The sequence below is a fragment of the Neovison vison genome, chromosome 3 (genome assembly GCF_020171115.1).
Source record: "Neovison vison isolate M4711 chromosome 3, ASM_NN_V1, whole genome shotgun sequence".
Classification (NCBI taxonomy): domain Eukaryota; kingdom Metazoa; phylum Chordata; class Mammalia; order Carnivora; family Mustelidae; genus Neogale; species Neogale vison.
This window is the reverse complement of record NC_058093.1, coordinates 163828834-163849690: the sequence shown is the minus strand read 5'-3', so window position 1 is coordinate 163849690 and position 20857 is coordinate 163828834. Positions and strand designations below refer to the sequence as shown.

Here is a 20857-nt window from a genome sequence, read left to right as displayed (position 1 = left end):
GGAATATTTTACATACACATACACACACCCACACAGAAGTGAGCAAGGTAAAGATGGAGGCAGAGACTGGAGTGATGTGACCATAAGCCCAGGAAGGCAAGAAATGCCAACAGGCACCTGAAGCTGGAAATAGCAAGGAAGGATCCCCCTCGAGAGACTCCAGAGGGAGCGCAGTCCTGACAACATCTGATTTCAGACTCCTGGCCTCCAGAACTGGGAGAGAATAAATTCCTGTTGTTTTAAGCCACGCAGTGTGTGGTAACTCATATGGCAGTCCTAGGAAATACACCACCACATGGTGCAGGTATAACTTTTCCCCATTTAAAATATCAAAAAACAAACTCAGAGGCAAGTTGCATAGATAGAATTTAAGAACTGGGATTCAAGAACAGGTCTGAATGGCAGCAATTTGGAAGAAGCCAGGGCTGAAAGTCATAGAGGAGAGGGAGGGGCCAAAAAAAAAAAAAAAAGCGCGCACGAGAGAGAGAGAGAGAGAGAGAGAGAGAGAGAGAGAGAGAGAGAGAGAAAGAGAGAGAGAAATCCTTAATGTAAAAAGTAATGAGCGGTGGGGGCTTAAGTGGGTAGGAGAAGAATCCATGAAACAAGATGGGATAGGGAGGGAGACAAACCATAAGTGACTCTTAATCTCACGAAACAAACTGTGGGTTGCTGGGGGGAGGGGGGTTGGGAGAAGAGGGGCAGGGTTATGGACATTGGGGAGGGTATGTGCTTTTGGGTAAATTGGAAGGGGAGGTGAACCATGAGAGACTATGGACTCTGAAAAACAATATGAGGGGTTTGAAGTGGCGGTGGGGTGGGAGGTTGGGGTACCAGGTGGTGGGTATTATAGAGGGCACAGCTTGCATGGAGCACTGGGTGTGTTGAAAAAATAATGAATACTGTTTTTCTGAAAATAAATAAATTGGAAAAAAAAAAAAGTAATGAGCGAGTGAGAAAGGAGGGATAAGCCAAATCTCAGTTAGTGAAGAGAAGGAGGAAATCCGAAGGGGACTAAAGCCTACAGGAGAGTAAACAGTTTCCCATATTAGCTACAGAACATATACCGAAATAAACGATGTGGAAAAAAAGCAAAATACCACTTATATATGCCCCTGGATATTACTACAGACATCTGAATCTGGTATTTTGAATCTATCAGATCTCACAATAATTTTCTAAGTATCGGCTGCAGATGCCTAAAGGTTTTCTTCTACCCACATCTAGCCCTTGTTCAACTAATTCTCAGAAATGACTCACCCAAGATGGTAAAGCTAAACATATTATCTCTGGTAATAATGTTGTAAACCCCAGGATCAGGCCAGACTATATATGAAATATTGCTCATATTTTGCCTAGGACCAAAGTACTGCTTGGGTTGAAAACAAAACATACTTTCACTTTATGCCAAAGTACTATTTAAGCAGAGTATCTTATCACAGTGACAGTAATTCAAAGCTAGGTATGGGCTCAAGGAAATCTGTAGTGCAAATAATTACCAGCCTAGAATAACAACCTCCCCATCTTTCAAGTGAGTCATGGGCTGACTAATGAATTAAGAGAATGAAAGAACTCTGCATTCAGAATCCCATTTTATCAAGGAATAATGAATTCCATGACTATATACAGTATAGCTCTATTTCAGATCTTAGCCAACAGCTACAGCTTTGCTGACGTAGACACTAAATATTAACAAGAAATTCTTTACAATTGGTGCTTTCACCATTTCCATTCTGCAGTTAAGCAGTTTTAAGTTATTTTGAGAGATTATTTGTGCTTGAATACTGATAAAAATTAAATATTTTTAAATAAAATTGGATTTCCAACAGTCTTATTAAAGATGTTCAGGGTGGAGACATGTGTTTGTTGGACAGATATTTACTGAATGCCTACAGTCTGCCAAACAGCAGAAACTAAGGTCTCCAGGGGGTGCCTCAGTAAAAATCAAAATCCTGAAAAAGCATAAACTGCCTAAAACCACAGAAGTACCTTCAAAACAATCAGATCATCAGTTCAGGCTAGTTTACACTTAGCTAATAATTCTAAAAATAGACTCCAAACCTGAAAATATGAAAACACTAACACAAGATATCAATCTGCACTGTCATGTATTAGTTCACTATTATTCACTTAAAACAAACACATGCTTCTTTAAGGCAGGACAGAGGATTCAAGAGTTAAGCATTACACCCCACCCTGTAGAAAAACAAAATTTGGAGAAAATGAGGGAATTAAGGAAGAAGAATGTAGGCAATTAAACAGATTTTTTTAAAAGCCAATCAGTAAGGAAATTTACTTAATGAAATTACATACTAAAGATCAAACCATAAATAATCACACCCAGAAAACATTACAGAATTGTTGAAATTTAATGATTTCAGAGTACATATGGTGAATGTGAAATGAATCTCTATCCTCTTAAGAATTCTATCATGAGAAAAAAAAGTGGAAGTGGTATTTGAACTACATGTTTTATGATCATCCCCGATTTCCTTGTGTTTTCACAATTAAAATATCTTGAAATTTTGAATTTATTTTATGAAAGGAAAATGACTCTAAAAGAAGCAGGAGAGATGAATGCACTGTGGGAAATGAGTGTCAAAGATTTCTAAAGCTAGGGGAGCCTGGCTGGCCCAGTCACATGAGCCTCGGACTCTTGATTTTGGGTCCAGTCATGATCTCAGGGTCATGAGATCCACAGGCTGGTGCAGAGTGTCCTTGAGACTTTCTTTCCCTTTCCCTCCCTCTGCCCCTCCCCCACTGTGCACACGTGCACGTGCACGCACATGCACATGCGTGCGCGCGCTCTCTCTCTCAAACAAATAAAATTTTTATAAAAGATTTCCAAAGCCAGAGCACATTTTTAAATCAATATACAAGGCACCTTATAATTCCCTGCCTTAAGTCCCTCGATTCAAATAAAAATAAAGTCCAATTTCTCTTCCTCTAAGTCAAACTGGAAATTGCATAAGTCATAATTTCTGAGCTATTAACTTAATTATCAGGAAGGTAATATATGTAAAATGGTTTCGGTAAAGGCACATTAACACTAGCAAGCCTCAAAATCTAAAAAGGAAACAAGACATAATATTTCAATCTAGATGACAGGTTACAGTAACAAATCTCATATACCTACTCACCTGTAACAATATTACAAAGGGACTTTCCTAGCCAGATGCTATATGAATTTTTTTAAGCTTATTTTTTTTTTAAGATTTCATTTATTTATTTGTCAGAGAATAAGCACAAGCAGGGGAAGCTACAGGCAGAGGGAGAAGCAGACTCCCCACTTAGCAGGGAGGCCAGTGTGGGACTCTATCCCAGGACCCTGAGAGCCTGACCTGAGCCAAAGGCAGATGCTTAAGCAACTGAGCCACCCAGGTGTCCCATGAAATGTTTTTAAATCATTGGCTAACATGCAGGGCTATATGCTTTAATCACTTTTTAATCTTATCAAGTAAATCACTATGTAACTTTCTAATAATTAGAAACAGTAACAAATTTCTGATCAACTTATAACTCAATCATACAGTCACTGCAGACCCACAAAGAAACACAGGATCTTGGTTATCTTAAAGGATGTGTTTGTCCATTCTGCCCATTTCTGTTCTGGAGGAAAAAAATTTTTCACCATGATTGCCATCTCTAGCTCCAGTAAAACATGATGCTACAAACACGTTAATCTGGTTTTTAAAAAAGTAAGTTTACTTCTGTGAAAGAGCAAATGATAGAAAATGATTAATTTCAAAAAATAAACCTATCTACCACTTGATTTTTTTTAACCTATCAGTTGGGGTATTTGTCAGAAATAAAGTTCCCAGGGTCCAGAATTACCTAGGATGTGTATTAAAAATGAACCAGAATCAGAATTAGCACATCTGGTAATAAAAACCTAAGAAATAAACTTATGTATGCAAACCACCTTAAGTAAGGCTTAAGCACATTCATGTTCGAAAAACACTGCTTGTAGTAATTCTTTAAACATAACAAGCAAAAAAGTAGAATCTTCTTTTTATATTAGTTTAACTTATATTAAATAAATCCTCTATACAGCTTTCTAATTTATGCACAGTTTATTCAGACACAGCAGAATCTATGTTTACCTCCTATTATAATGGTATCACACAATGATTTGGTGGAGCCAAAGACTTTTACTAACTCGAGTAATTAATCCTGAAAACAAAGATGAAAGCAAAAAGCCATATTTATTATGCCTCTGGAGAAAAAAAAAGTTAATTATAAATTTCAGATTTAAAATTACTAAGTATGTTTTCCTAAACATTTTGCTGTGCCACGTAGCCAAAAATATAACTGCTGATGAACATCCTTTAAGCTAGTTTTCCTATTTTAACTGAAGAGGGTTCTTGCTGTAGCTTTAAACCAAACTTTGCCAAGTTGTGGTATGACCAAAAACAAGTACACCCACGAACCATAACAAATCAGGTTGGCCCAATGCATGATTCACGTACTAGAGAAAAATAAAATTGAGGTGTTCCCTGAAATTCTCCAGTGAATCCAAGACACGAAGTAAAAATATCTAGTACTAACTGGAGTAAACTCTTAATTTTGCAAAGGAATGTTAATGGCATTGTAGGTGCCTACTTTCAACCTTGAATCGGCCTGATCTTCAACCCAAACCATATTACCTGTGTAATAGTATTCTCTTTGCTGTTCTGACAAAAGGCAGAAATGGGAAGAAACGGTCTTTAAAATACTGAATTACCATGTCCTCTAGAAATTAAAAAGAAGAAAAACCGATTCAGAGGGAAAAGGAGGGAAAAGGGATGACAGAGATGCCAGGGGCAGGCAGCTCTGATTAAATGGGAACACTGTGGTCTGAGGCAGTGGTAACAATAGCCAGTTTGGTCTCAGGCAGCCAGGAAAGTTGATCAGAAGGGGACCGCTGCAAACGCAGGCATCAATGCTCTTGGGAACTCCCAAACACAAATCCCCGCCATGCACCTCTTTCCACTGTCACATTGCAGCCTCCCCCCACCACCTTCACACTTACTGAGGTTAGGACAAACATGAAATGCAGGCTTGAAAGGGAAAGGGAGTCACAAAAGGCAGTGTGGGTGGGGGTGTGGGAGACAGGTGGAGGAGCAGGTCTGCCCTGAGGCTGGGTGAGCAAGGGTGCTGCAGAGTTTAACACAGCACCACTGCGTTTAAGAGGCTATTAGAAGTCTATCCAGTCTCCCAAGTAGAGCACCTTCACCAGCTTTAACAGGTGGTCATCTACCCCTGGCTTGATGAGGCACTTAGGAAGCCTTATTTTATTATTTGTATCTCAGTCAGGATGATTTGATTTCTTTTCTTAAAATCTGACTCTTTGTAACTACCCTCACTGTTACCTGATGCTATTCAAAAAACAAACAAAAAAAAAGTTCATCTCTCTTCGATATGGTGTTCCTTTAACCTAAAGAACACAGAGCTCATATTTCCCCCAAATCATTTCCCAGGGCAACAATCAATGACCAGACCCTTCACCTCCTGCACAGTGGAAGAGTCAGCTATCCCAAGGTGTACATTTCAGCTCTTCCAAAAAACTATATACCTCAGATCTTCCAACAATGACATGTGAGACTCTGGGCACATGACAATCTTTGAGAGGCTGTCTTGCCTTCTCTTTCTTTAAAACAAGGCTTTTATTCCATAAGCATGGGGTTTGGAGTGTGGCAGGGACAGCTCTATGAAGCTCCATCTCGAATCTTTCTCCTGGTTCTTCTTTTGCACAAAGCTTTGGCTCCAGACACCATGGCCTCTGTGTCCAAGGTTCCCATGGCGCGGGGCCCTTGAACACAGGCTCAAACCTAGAGCACTGGTGGGGACACTGGCAGCCACTGCTCTGACTACCAGAGCCCAAGGCCTACAAAGTCAAGTGCCCTGATAAGCTCTGCAGTACACTCTTTAATAAAAGCCCGACAGCACGGTGGGTTAGGAAATTCTCCACCTTGTAGAACACTGCCTCAAGAGAAAAACCCAACTAAATTCTAACTGGTATTTGGAATACCTACCACACGTACCATATGGAGACTACAAGCCTAGATTAGGAGTTTCTCCTTTAGAAGTATCCACAGACCTGGCTATTCTTACTTCTCACAGACATTAAAAGGAAATCCGATAAGCACTGCTGCAGGATACATGTGTCATTTATCTCATTCCACCATGTTGTTCAATAGACCTCAAATTTATTCACAAAAGAAAAACACGAAGAATAGTATTTAGCATTGTCAGATTTCAGTGAATCAATTTTCCCTCCAAAAATACTGCATTTCCCACAAGTCCAAAGGATTTAGATTCATTTATACTGAAACAGTATAGCTTAAGCTACAAATGCTGCTCAAGAATAGCAATCCGACTGGGTGGGAAGTCTCTAAGAACACATCCCATTCCCTTGAACGTAGACTGAGTGACTCTCTTCTAAGAAAGTCAGGGGCAGGGGCACCTGGGTGACGCAGTAAGTAAAGCGTCTGCCTTCAGCTCAGGTCATGATCTCAGGTTCCTGGGACCAAGTCCCACATTGGGCTCCCTGCTCAGCACAGTCTGCGGCTCCCTCTTCCTCTGCCCCTCACCCCTGCTCATGCTCTCTCTCGCTCGCTCGCTCTAATACTTTCTCTCTAAAATAAAGAAATATAATCTTTAAAAAAAAAAGAAAAGAAAAGAAAATATGGTGAAAGTGATGGGGTCATGAGCTGCCCTATGGAGAGGCCCATGTGGCAAGAAGTGAGGAAGGCCTCCAACAAACAGCCTGCAAAAAACTTAGGTCGTTGGTCCAACAGCCCTCAGGAACTGAGCTCTGCCCAAATCCACATGGGTGGACCACAAGGCTGATCAACACTCAACACTCGGCAGCCTCATGAGAGACCTTGAACCACAGGCATGCAGCCAAACCAGGTCCAGATTCCCAGCCCACTGCATCTATGAGATAATAATACATTTGTTCTTCTAAAGCCCTACATTTGGGGGTAATTCACAAAGTTATAGATAATTAACATACAGACCAATCCAATTTTCTCTAAGGTTCCTAATTCCAGCCCGTCCCTCCATATTCTCCCAAGGTATCTAATATGTAACAACCCAATGGTATTGATGAGTAAGCCAGTAAGAGGACAAAGGAGCTGCCATACCAAGAGAAGTGATTTAATCAGAAACATTCAGCCACTCAACAACTCTTCACTAAGCCTCTAGTGTGGTCCAAGGCAGAAACCAAATCTCTTTAACTTGGGTTAGAAAACAGTTCACTCTATACTAAGATTTGGTCAAATAAACTGAGTGCCTCACTCTCAACAAATAACTCAGATACCTACCCAACCAAGAATGAACCTTCTTCTCCATATTCATCTCATTTTTGCTAATACAAACATCTTTATGTCCTCTTCTTCCATCTCCAAAATTAATGTAACTATACACTTGATCCTACTCTCTCTACCTGCTCTCCCTGATTGCAATCTTTAACCCATTCATACCAGTAATGCCTAAATATTTCTGAAATGAAAATCTGATTGTGTCACTGTCCTACTCAAAATTTAAGTTCAATGTTTGAAACTGTCCTTGGGCTAACATCAAGTTCTCACACCCAGTTTACAAGGATCACGATTAGACCCATATTTATCTCTCTAGCTTCAGCCCACACTCTCCTCTGTACTCTATGCTTTAGTCCCTATGTTTCTTTGTTGTTGTTGTTGTTGTTGTTTTAACTTTCCACTTCTTCACCTCTTAGCCTTCGAATCTTCCATTCCTGCATGAAATAGTTTTCTCCTAAGCCCATCTTTTAACTACCTAACTTAAGCTTCTGGCCTCAGCTGCACCTTCATCTTCTCCATAATGCCTAAACCAGCTCAGGGCCATCCCATAACCCGCGCCTCCCTAGCAAACGGTATTTCACTTTACTCTAGAATAGTTATTCTTCAGTTGTGAGGATTTCTCACTGGCTATAGGATCTATGAAGACAGGGACCATGTAGATCCTGTTCAATGCTGAACCATAGCACTTTCTGCAAACATTCGCTGTATGAAAAACTAAAGGAATGAGTCTTCCTAGATCACGTCATAATCTGTTCCCTTTCTCAAATCTTCAAACCCTGTCCTCAGTCCTTAAACCTTTCTATAAAGTTCTTAGAACCTCAGGTCTTCCCATCTTGTAAGACTCCTTAGATCCTGCTTCCCCCTACTTTACCCTAACTAAGGCACTTTCCTGGGACCTCTGATTTACTACCCAACTCAAGGCTATCTGACCAATCAAAACAAAAATTGTTCCTGAAGCAGCTGTCATGGACCTCCTACTTATCAAATTGGTAATTCTTCTTACAAACATTAAGCACCATTTCTTTTATTTTTTTTTTAAGATTTTATTTCTTTATTTGTTTGACAGAGAGAGAGAGAGACAGACAGCAAGAGAGGGAACAGAAGCTGGGAAGAAAGAGGGAGAAGGAGAAGCAAGGTTTCCCACTGAGCAGGGAGCCTGATGTGGGGCTCAATCCCAGGACCCTGGGATCATGACCTGAGCTGAAGGCAGTCTTTCAACCAACTGAGCCACCCAGTCACCTTGCATTAACCCATTTCAACACTTGTCTTGCTAATCATCATTTTTCATTCATTCATTCATTCATTCATCAACAAAACCTCACTTTGCTCATATGATCTCTCTTTCCCTTCATTTTCCTGTTCCTATTTCTCCACTTACCCTAAGCTGTTAGACTGTATCCACGGCTGCCTTCTTTTCAGCTTCCGCAAGTTCTCCTTGAGTGGCCACCCAAAACTTTCCATGTATCAACCACAATGACTGCCTATTTGGTACTGGGGAATGAAAAGGGGAACAGAGTCTCACGGGAAACTATTCAAAGTACACTTGGGCCTCCTCTATATTTTGATTTAGCCTCTATCATCCCACGTTTAAGAGTAACTGACTCAGTGAGTCACTTCTGCTTGTAGGAGTGGAAAATAAATAAAAAATAAAACTCAGATATGTTGGGAGAGAAGTAAGTACCATTCATCTACCTGCTGAAGACAGCCAAATCTCGCTCCTGTCAAACATTTCTCCTGGGCTCCAAGTCCTTATGTCCATCTTCCTACTACTGAGAAGTTCCTCCTGGGCATCCCACTGGTGTCCTAACTCAGTTTCTCTAAAACCAAAACAGCTCCCTCCAAGGACATGCCATTCTCTATTCCCTATGACCAGTTACCAGGTTGTCGAAGCTAGAATACAAACAATGTCTTAAAGCTTCTCCCTTTCATTCAATGTCACTACTCCCATCCTCTCAACTCTGCCCAGACCCAACTATGACCTTGATCATGTTCTAATCTTCTGAGCTACCAAAAAAAAATTCCTACCTGGTGTCCCTGGCACTAGTTGTGCCCTCTATCACTGGGCTCCATGCTAAGAGAAATGCTGTAGAACAAAGGATTGCATCATTCCCCTTTTCAAAACTTCTGATCTTTCCTGCTACTCCCAGGGCAAAAATTTGAGCATTGGATAAGTGGACCAGCAAAGGAAGGCCCAGAGGAAAGAAACCGCTGACACCAGAGCCCAAATCAAAAGAACCCTTGAAAGGAGCCATGTAGGTCAGAGAACTTGGGTGATGAAAAAACCAAGGGACCTTTGAAACACAAAGCAAAGTGTTACAGCTCACAACACAACCAGGCTTACCCAGCCAGGGCCAGGAGGCCAAAGGGCTATGATAAGAAAGCTGCAGGGCAACTTGCCACCTTCTGAGCAAGCCAAGAGAGAGCCAGGGAAAATGTGAAGGGTCTATCAGCAAGGACCTAACAAAGCTACCCTTGCCCTAACACCTACTGGTACACACACCCCCACAGGTCCTGACTGCCCATGAACTACACTAGTACCAGCAGAGTGCAATCCGCCTAGAGGCCCAAATTGCCAGGTAATTCCTTAAAGGGCCCACAGGAATCCAGACCAAAGTGCCCCAACCAGATTCCACCTCTATTCAAAGAATAAAACCGCCTGTCAGCACATCTAGGAAAGGTCAAAACCTCTGGTGAGTCACACAGACCGTGAAACCCCACTCCCAATGGAGTCGTACAACCTTCTCCACAATACTACCCCATTGATTATAGGCCCATCAACGTTTTTCTTAATCACAGACAGCTTTGATAAACCTGTATGAGTCAAAACCAGCTTCTCTCTGCCAGAATTTTAGGGACCTCAACATCAAAACACTAGGCAGGGCAGGGGAGTCCCAAAAATTACTCTCAATGTGGCTGATCTGCCAGCCCATACCCTAAGTGGTAGCCAGATGGAAATACTCCTATTTTCTGTAAGTATCTTGGGCCCTGTTGCCCCATTGCTTAGTCCAGTTAAATCTTATCCATCCTCAATAGCTTGTTCCAACCACCAGCTTCCTCTGGAAATCCTTAACCTTAAAGTCCACAATGCAGGCTTTCCAATGACTGGCAGCTCTTTCCTGGTGCTCGTCCCATTGTAGCATGAAGGAACTAACTGTGTCTTAGTCATCTATCTTCTGTGCCTCAAACAATGTCTAGCCTATCTGAGATACTCCACTTGTGTTGGATGAATGAACTCCAAAGTCATAAGTTCATCTTCTCCTACGAAGCAACAGCAGGAAAATACAAGTATGCTGTGTTGGAAGCTGCACTGGAAACTAAACACGAAATGGGATTCTACTCTCAATCCAGCCAGGTCAAGAACTTGGGGGGGAATATGCACTCATCTTTTTGCAATCACGTACAGAGGCGAAAGAGAACGAGAAACAACTAATGGCTCCTGACTCTACCAGATGGGCTAGGGAAAAAAATCTTGTCTTCCTGTGGGGGATGGTGTCTACAGACTAGTTCCCTTGTTACTAAAGTTCATAACATACAGGCTATCCATGCGTTTCCTGCATGAATCTGAAATTTCAAGGAAAATGTTTCCAATTATTCTTAAAATAATGAGCTTGGAGTCTGATGGGACTCTTAGAGTAACACCTAAATAGCCAATGAATTGTTCAACATGAGAAAACACTGGAAACTAAACAGACTATGCTGTCTACAACTGTGTGGTACTATCTGCTCAGAGGGAAGAGAGAGAGGGAGGGAGGAACACAGGTTAAGAAGGCTAAGAAAAAGGAACTAAAAATAAGAAAAGGACTGCCTGGGGGAAGGTGCAAGACAAAAACAGGTCTCTGGACAGAAAATGTAGGAAAATAAAATTAATGTCTACACAACAGGTTGATGTGGACAGGAATAATACGGACTTTTTAACAGAAGACATTTGAAACATTTACTTAGAATCAATAAAAAGTGCTCTCTTACACCACATATGTTTTCATCACAAAAAAGTTTTGCCCTAAGATGTAATTCAGACTAAAATATGAATTATTTCAAGAAGCTTCTCTGTACATCTAATGTAAATTAGTTATAAGAACCTAGTTTGGGGGTATATCTCATTAAGAAGAAGTCTGGAATAAAACAGGAAGTGTACATGAAGCATTTCTGTAGCACACCAACGTACTATGGTTATCCTGAAAATCAACTTGTGCACTGATTTTGCATTGTGAGCTGAACTAGCCACATTTTTCATGAACTATCACTTTTACTTTAAAGAACTGACAAGCTTGGTTATTTAAACTCCTGTATTTGACCTACATTTTCCCAAAAATGAACAAAGTGAGCCTGGCACTTCCAAAAAAACAAAAAACAAAAAACAAAAAAAAAACCCTGACAGTATTTGTTGCCAATGATAAAATTTGAGCTTTCAGGCAAACGTGATTTTTGGAAAACTGCTTCCCAATAAAAGAGAAATAAGGAGACTTTTTTTTTTTTCTGTTAAGTAATACTGGGTTTGGGAAATAGATATAACTTAACAAATTGATAGCACTTTATAAGTTTTGGGTTTCATTCTCCTTACTGGCTTCAGTCAATTTTTTTAAGTTCTAAATTTAAGACCCACAAAAACAGAAGCTTAACTGTGACAACCTAATTGTCTGTAAGAAAACTGCCAAATTTTATGATATATAAGTGATTACTCCATGGCAAACGTTAAACTCACACATAACTGAGAAAAAAGTATTAGTATTACATATTAATTGAATTTTAAGATTCTACAGATAATATATCAATGAACCAAGAAAAAAAAAAGGATGACTATCAAGTAACAGAATTCTGATCTCCTTTGGTTAACATTTTGAGTATCATAACTTCAACAAGTTATTCAAAATACCAAGAAAGTAAAAACAGTGTTGCCTAAGTGCAAAAAACCTTTTTCTGCAAAACCTCTCAAAGTTAATGTCTGAGTAACCAACATCATTCAAAAATTTCCAGCCTTTAAAGAGCTACATGACAAAGTAAAAATGGCTGTAAAAGGAAGAGTTAATTTCTAAGACTGTCAAAATGGCAGAGGATTTTAAGAAAAGCCAGCCAAATAATTTGGCTATCTACTCTCAAGTCCACTGAACACCACTGTCATTTCTACTACAGGCTTCCAGGGGTTTTTATTTAGCCTAAAGAAAAAACTACTTTAAAAGAAAATAATATCTTAAAATATTCACACTTAAAACTTTAACCTCAAATTTCCATTTTGGAATACATCAAGGTTTCAACAATTTATGTCTTCTCAAGCATCATTGTCTTAATTTACACATCTTACTTGAATTCAAAAATTTGATCAAGAAAAAGTCACATAGTAATTCTGTTCTAGGAAATGCAACAGTCTTCATGAGGTCTGCATCTTCCTTCTCCCCGGCAATTCATTACAATACTCTATAATAATCAAACAAGTCAATGCTCTGATACTAATGCCATCTCAAAATTCTGCAGGTGTTTTCACTGTTTAAGAGGCCATACATTTTTGACTTACCCAGGGAGAAAAGGCCCTGGGTCAAAAGACTACTAGTGTCTAAAAAGAAATAACAGGAGGTACGCACTATTACTGAGTGAACAATAAACTTATATTTTACACTAAATACATTAACATTAAATACATACTATAAATATTTAACATTAAACACATAATGGCCAGGAAAAACTCAGAAAGTTTTGGAGATACAATGTGTTTTAATATCCATACGAAGTTCTTATTTTTTACTCATTAGAATGCCACACTGGCACCTTTCAACCAAAGGGGACTGAGTACTTAGAATATTAAATGACCCAAACCAAATAGATTCTTTAAAAAGGTATTTGACCCAAAACATGATAAACAGGTTAAAATGTTAAACTACAAACGATCCTGTATAACTGTCACTTTAATCACTGTATTATCTCAGAAATCATCCTAACAGGTAGCAGAATCTACCTACCCTTGAAAAGCAGACTAAAGAATGGAGCATTGTTTTCACAAGAAAATTCATCGCCTAAAAATTCCTGAAGTGTAGCACAAATGTTCACTGACCCCATTCTAAAAAAGTGACCTAGAACACTAGAATACATACATTCTTGAACTCAATCACATCCCCTGGTGTTGGTTTCTCCTTCATATTTTTAAACCAGTTATTACATCCGAGGGTGTTTGAATAAAACTAGGATTAAGCACCGAGTTTAAGCTTCAGGAGCTGATATCACATGAATAAAGCTGTCACGAATACTCGAGAAAGCGACCAAGGCATCGGCAAAATTACACCTAATTTTGCTACGTCCATTTAATGCAGTCTTTTAAGTTAGTTAAACCGGCACAAACGAAACTCACATACTAAAGCCATGCCCCAGCAGTTTATCTGACATGTCTGAAATAACATTTCAGACAAAATGCTTTCTGCCAGTCCCCTGTTTATACACCTTCCAAATCCCATAAGTAACATCCTGCATTTCCTTCGGTGTGACTGTGGGAAGGGAGGGTGTGTCTCGGTGCTTACCGATGCCCGGAGCCACATAGACGAAGTAGAGGCAGGAGGAGGAGAGGGAGAAGAAGAAGATGAAGGCGAGGAGGGAGCGATTGGAGACCCGCATCATCCTCTTGAGCACAGACATCTTCCTCTTCCCGGCCAGCAGCTCAGGCTGCGCTCTCACGCCGGACTTGGGGGCACCATCCAGGCCCTAAACTTCCATGAATGTACCAAGAACCCCAAGACTGCAACGGGGTCCGCGCGGGGAGGACCAAGGGGAGAGGGCCGGAGAGGAAAGGAGGGAAGGGGAGGAGGCGGACGGAATGAATGGGAGGCCGGAGAGTCGGGGGAGGGGAGGCGCGGGAGGAGAAGAGGAAGGGGTGGAGGAGGGAAAAGGGAGGCAAGGCGTGGGGCGGGGGGGCCGGGGACGGCTGGACCTGCGGAGGCCCAGGAAGCGCAAGGACGCGCCTTTTATGCGCCCCGCGGCGGCGGGAGGAGGGGCTGCAGGTGGGGAGAGGCGCGGGCTGCGCACCGCGGCGCCCCTGCGGAGAGGGGCAGCGAACTGCAGCACGCCCGGGCTCCCCGCGTCCGCTGGGGTCCGGGGCGCTCAGCCCCCGCGCTCGGGAAGCGGCCCGCGCGGGCTCGGCAGGCCTGCGCCGCCGCCTCGTCCGGGCCGCGGCGTCTCGTGCCTGCGCGGGGCTAGCGTGGGCGCCGGGGCCGCAGTCGGCGCGCGCGACGCGCGGGGGCCCGCGGGGGCCCTGGGGGCCGAGGAGCTGAGCGCTCGCGGGCGCGCAGCCTCCTCCTCATGCCGCGCCGGGCTCCGGCGCCCCGCGGCGGCCGCGGGAGCGGAGCGCAGACGAGGGCGGCGTCCCGGCTAGCGGCGAGCGCGCTCCGAGTCTGGCTCCTGCCACCGCCGGCTGCCCGCCCGGCCGCAAGGGCGGCAACCGCAGCAACATTACCGCCGCCGGCCTGGGGTGAGGCGACCCCGCCGGCGCCGCCCCCACTCCGCCCCCGGACACCAGACGTAGAGCGGCCAGGCGACTCGCGCTGCGGGCAGACGCGGGGAGCCCGAAGAGGAGGCCGGGCGCCGTCGGAGCCGCGTCTAGGTCGCTGAAGGGGCGGGGGAGCCACGGAAAACCGAGGACCGGCGCGTGCGCCCGGAGACCCCGCGGGGCTCCGCGCTCTGTGCTCGAAACTGCAGGCGGCGCCGCCCGGGAACCCGAGAAAACCTGGAGGCCCCCACCCACCCGCTCCCCTCCCTTCGCCCCAAACACCGCGCCTCCTGATTGGCCCGCGCCGCACCGCGCCGAGCAACCTGCCCCCTCCCCTCGCGCGGCGACCTGGGCCGCTGCCGCCTCCTGCGTCACCGCCGCCCCCGCCAGCCCTGGGACCCCAGCGCCAGCAGCGCTGCTCGGAGCTGAGGGATAGATCTTGAGCCTCAGTACGCACCCCCACGCACCCCCCCCCCCAAGGATCGTTAAAGAAGGATGATGTACCTTGAGGGAAATGGGTATCTCGAGGAGGGGACTTCAATGGTGTAATTTCCTCCCAAAATACACGCTCCGGGAACAAGATTTTTTTTTTTTCCGGTCCCGGATTAATGAAACCTTCCATCCCGCACTTCTTACAGAAACATACTGCTAGGATGTGTTCTGGATCTATGTATATCCCTTATAATGGGACTTGCCTTCTCATCTGGAGGTGAGCGCCGGTAGACTCTACAGTAGCTCTATCCATTCAGGCGGGGCGGAAAAGACTTCTGTGCAGCCAATTGGCCGTTCAGTACTGCAGCACCAACCAGCTTCAATTGGCAAATTGTTTTAATTCCCTTCCTAGGCCGTGGTGTCCCCTTTGTTCAGAAAGGAGAGACCTTTGGTAAGTAAATAAATTAGCCTGGGGCCTTAGTTCAGCTATCTCAGTTTGCCAACCTGTGTGTGAAGGTGTTTCCACTCATCATGTAAGAAGTGGCTGGTTGCGCCGCCCCCCTCCCCGCCATTATTTGCTCAGCATTTCCAGAGGCAGTGTGTTGACCCATCACTTAATTGCCAGCAAATCTGGTACATTCTTAGCAAGCCTTGGATCGTCTCTTAAATAATACTGTGTTACATGGAGCCTGAAACACCCGGATTTATACTTCACTAAGGCCTTTTATTAACCATGAAATTCATGGCAAGCTAGGCAAGCTACTACCCTCTGCAAGCCTCTCTCCGTGGCCCTCAAATGATGAGTGTGAGACCACCTTGCAAGGCTCTGGGGTTGAACGGGGTAACTGTAAAATGCCAAGTGCTATGGCTGGGACCTAAAGAGATTCCCTCATAGACCATTTGACTGTTGGTTGATTGGAATCGCCAAGTTCAAATTCATTTTTTAATATTTTGAGTTTTTTGGATTTCTCTGGCTGATGGGATATTTAATGTGGAAGGAAATGACACTATTCTGTAACATTTTTAGATGCTTAAGGGGAATGTGAAATACAAACAGAGCAATATTAAATGAAACTCACTTAAAAAAATACCTATGCAAAAGAAAGAGATCTATGAATGGTACAGAAGCAAAGACGTTCCCCTTTCAGACCCTACGAACTTTTCATCTCACTGTTCCCACAATTCAAACACCATGCTGGCTTAGCAATGGCCAGGACTCAGGCAAGGTTGACTTTTTATAAGGAAAGTTTATTATGTAACCAAGAGGGAAGTATTAACCTTGTACAAATTGATTATTAATCTTACTGTAAGAAATCCAACTATTAGGTATAGATGTGCCTTGCTGGCATAGATGACTGCCATGCCTGTTCTCTCAAGTTCACCACAGTACTTGTTAAAACTAATTGGCTGCTAAGAGAGTAAATCTTAAAAGGTCACATCGCAAGAAAAAAAATTGTTAACTATGCACGGTGACAGATGGTAACCAGACTTATTGTGGTCATCATTTTGGAGAGTATATAAATATTGAATCATGCTGTATACCTGAAACTAATGTAAGATTATATGTCAACTCCACCTTAATTAAAAAAAAAATCAATTATAGAAAAAAAAAAAGCCTAGTTTGTTCTAAAAAGGAAAAGACTGGTTGGCTCTTCCCTGGAGTAAAGCAGAGTACCAGAAAACCAACTCGGTTGGTACTTTTATCACCAGTCACAAAGAGAGGCAGCCAAGCTTCTGGAGCCAGGGAACCTGTGGTCGAATCTCAATCACTCTCTGATCAAGTGACCTCAAAGATACTCATACTACCTATTAATGTCATTGTAAGGATTAAATTAAATGAGCTAATGCCTCCAAAGAACTTGGGGGAGCCTGTTACCTAGTAAGCACAACTCAAATATTGTTAATTTTTTTAAATCTCTCTTTTAGATCACACTCTGCCAACAGTAAAGGTGATGCTGGTCTCTTTCTGTTTAAAAACCAAATTTTCTACTGAGTCACCTATGAAGTCTCTATATGTCTGAAGGATGCCATAGGGTCTCAGCTCATTTGTAAAGCCAAAGTCCATGAAATACTCAGAGCTCAAGGAACGCTAACCAAACCTTTCCAAGCCTAGATTATCAACTGATACTTCCTCAGGAGCCAGGTAAAGTCCACAGCAGAAAGTTTCATTTTATAACATCAAAATTTAGTTTTATAAGATCCATAAGACTTTAAGCTTATAATAATAAGATGAAACATACACTATTAAGATACAAGTGAATTTCATTGAACTGCTTTGTTCTATATTTATTACCACCAAGTATTCTTTTTATTATTTTCTATGAGAGCCCCCATGCTCTTAAATATTTGGGTATCAAACTGAGAACGTTAAGTTTAACTAACGGTTTTCTATTTATATTAATCAGAAATATATTACTGAGATTGTGCTTACAACAAAAAAAATACTTATTGGATGAGGTGGATGACATTTTCCTTGGTCCATGCTGAGTGAGGATAAACAATGATTATGAAGTGTTTTGGATTTGCTCACAACCTTGGTAGTATAAAAATCAGTAAGTTTTTTTTTTTCCCCTAGAAATTGGGGAAAAAGGAATGAAACAAAGCACACCGATTAAATATTACAATCACTGATTAAATATAATAATTTTATATATTTAAACACAGGGCCTGAGCACCTGAGATTCAGGTAAGGAAAATTGTTTGGTTGATGAATTATGCTTAAACAGTTGAATTTTTTTTGCATATGTAATTGGAATGTAGATTGTATGAGAGTTAGACACTGACATGGTCTATAAAATGGAATATATATTCCAAAATATTGTTGTAGCACAGAAATTTTTTTTTACTTTGAGCCCAACATGGGACTTAAACTCACCCCCTTGATATTAAGACCTGAGCTAATATCAAGAGTCAGATGCCTAAGTGACTGAGCGGCCCAGGTGCCCCCAGAAATTTCTCTTAAAGAAAGCCCATTTCCTACTGATTTCTATGATAAATATAGTTGGAATTTTGACTCTAAGTCCTTATAACTTATTTAGGTTATAATAAACTTTAAAATAAATGTCTTACATTTGAGAGCAAACATAATCACTTTAAGGCCAGACTTAATAATAATCATATATATATGAAATAATATAGACTTTATGACAATATGGTATTGTGGTTAAAATTTAAAAAGAAGACCACTGGAGTGATGAGAATCTCTACTGCAACAGTTGACCCAAATTTCATATTCCTCTCAGATTGCTTAACGCTTGCATCTGAAATCCAAAATCATTCTTTCCCATCATAAGAATGCCTTCTAGCATTTCCAAGTATTCAAACCACTACCTCTCATTTTCACAAAATCCCTTTGGCATACATTTAGCAAGTAGTAGTATGTCACTCACGGTGAGGAAACTACAGCTCCGTCAGGTACAATGTGTGGCCCGAGTTCACATGATAATGAGGTAGCAGCAGAACTGGGGAAGGACCTAATACGTTAGCAGCCTTCCTGTGTCCCTTCCACAAACCACACCAGCTCCCGTCTTCACAGGGATTACTTTGTCTATCAGGGCAAATGTATTATTTAGTGTACTTTTCAAAGTTTTCTACAAATAAATAGGTGCTCTCCATCTTTTTTTTTTTTTTTTTTTTTTTTTTAGGTGCTCTCCATCTTTCAGACTATCTTTACTGATTTTGTCTCCGACACCCGTGTCACGGAATATATCGATTGAACTACATGGTACATAAAGTGAAGGCCCATCTTTCTGGCTCAAGCAGTTGATAAGTCATAATGAAAAATTAATAGGTTGTGTTTGGTTTAAACCTTCTTTTTCTTAGCATCATATTAGTTTATTCAACAGATGGCTAGTTTTGCCTTAAAGAGACTCTGAACTGCCAAAGCCATGTCCCTGACGTAGCCCCCAGGCTGGCTGGGAAAAAGAAGTCTGCCCATGGCAGATGGAATTAGACTTTGTTGGGGAAACCAGACATTGGAGTTTGGGGAAACGGACAACAAAAAGCCAAAACAGGAGATTAAAAGAGCAGCTGAGTCCTATACAAGATAGTGCCTGGTCCCTTCCGTGGAAAGGATGTGATTTCAGCACCCACTGAGGTGGACATAGGAGGCTTCCTCTTCCTGCTTGAGGCTTCCATCTCCTACATCCTGTGCAGCCTCCCGAAAGCTGAGGGAAATTCAAGTATCAGCACACATCCAAACCAGATGCATAGGACCTGTGGGTCTTGCACATACCAGCTGAGCAACCCAGCCCTCCAGAGAGTCCTTTAAACCTAGCTGCTAAAGAGACAAAACAATAGCCACATCCCCAGAGCTCCCTTGAATTCTAAACAGCAGTTAGTCCTGAATAACTCTGAAGATACTTTTCTCACTGATATGCACATACATGTTAAAAAGAAGGAAAAAAGAAAACCATTCCTATTACTTGACACAGTTCAAAAGATTCTGCTTATTATATCAAAATAGCCCAACCTCATTTTGTTTTTAAAAAATCATTTCTGGGTCACCTGGGTGGCTCAGTGTGTTAAGCCTCTGCCTTCGGCTCAGGTCATGATCTCGAGGTCCTGGAATTGAGCCCCGAATCGGGCTTTCTGCTCAGTGGGGAGCCTGCTTCCCCCTCCCTCTCTGCCTCTCTGCCTACTTGTGATCTCTCTCTCTGTGTGTCAAATAAATAAATAAAATCTTTAAAAAATAAAAAATAAATAAAAAATCATTTCCTGAACATGATTCTATTTTGATGATATACAGTAGTAGTCCAGAACCTCATATAAAAACAAGGCAACAAATAACTATTGAATCAATAAGCCAACACTCTCTTAACCTTTTACATAATTACGTATATTCCTCTGGGTAGTGTAACAAGGAATACAAGTTAGTTAACCTTAACTTACCCAGAGCATTTTATCAAAAGAGCCATCTTCATAGGTGAATGAATCATAAAAGTAGAAGATAAAATGCATAGATAAAAGCTAGTGTACCTTTAAAGTGTTCTTCTATCGTATCAAGAATCTTATACCTATGGCAGCCAAAAGCAATAAAAAAAAAATAGAATTTAAAATACAGAATAGCCTTTAATGAAGGACATTAGAAGGCAATTTTCTATCCATTTTTTTTTATCCTGTTTAACATCATAAGGCTCAGAGTAGTATAGATAGATATTCTCTATCTACACTTTTAGTGACTAAATCACCCTGGGAGCAGCGGGGGGAACTAGTTTTAGAGTTTAAATGGCTAAAAATTGAAGTGAGAAAGGAGATTCAGGTAAATTTGATGAAGGATTTTGGTGCTTCTGTGTCTGAAAAAGGAATTTTGGAATACTGAGGTCCTGAATACTGAGGTCCTGACTTAAACTAAAATTCACAAGTTCATAGTCACCACAAGGATTTAAGTCACTGTAATAAGGGACGTAAAAACATAAGTTTAGATATGTCAGAGTTAACCAAAAGAAAGATAGAAGCCAGTCTTTTAAGCCTAAAAAATACAAATAATACCAATTCACCATGACCAATAAGGAATACCCCAGAAATGTAAGAACCTAGCAACATTAGGCAAATTATTAACATGATCCAATGTATTAGGCCAAAGAAAAAAATTTAGTATCTTATTTTTAAATAGGTAACTGTATAAATATACTACAATTTAATTACCTATTCTGTTATT

General features: G+C 41.7%; 1 protein-coding gene across 1 annotated transcript in view; it reads right to left on the bottom strand.

The window, feature by feature from the left end:
• The window catches only part of B4GALT6 (beta-1,4-galactosyltransferase 6), a 67284-nt gene extending 53178 nt beyond the window's left edge, over positions 1 to 14106 (bottom strand). The window contains exon 1 of the mRNA XM_044243219.1: positions 13805 to 14106. Coding sequence (XP_044099154.1) covers positions 13805 to 13919 — 115 coding nt within the window. The 5' untranslated portion in view covers positions 13920 to 14106. The remainder of the gene's footprint in view (positions 1 to 13804) is intronic.
• Positions 14107 to 20857: the final 6751 nt, after the last annotated feature.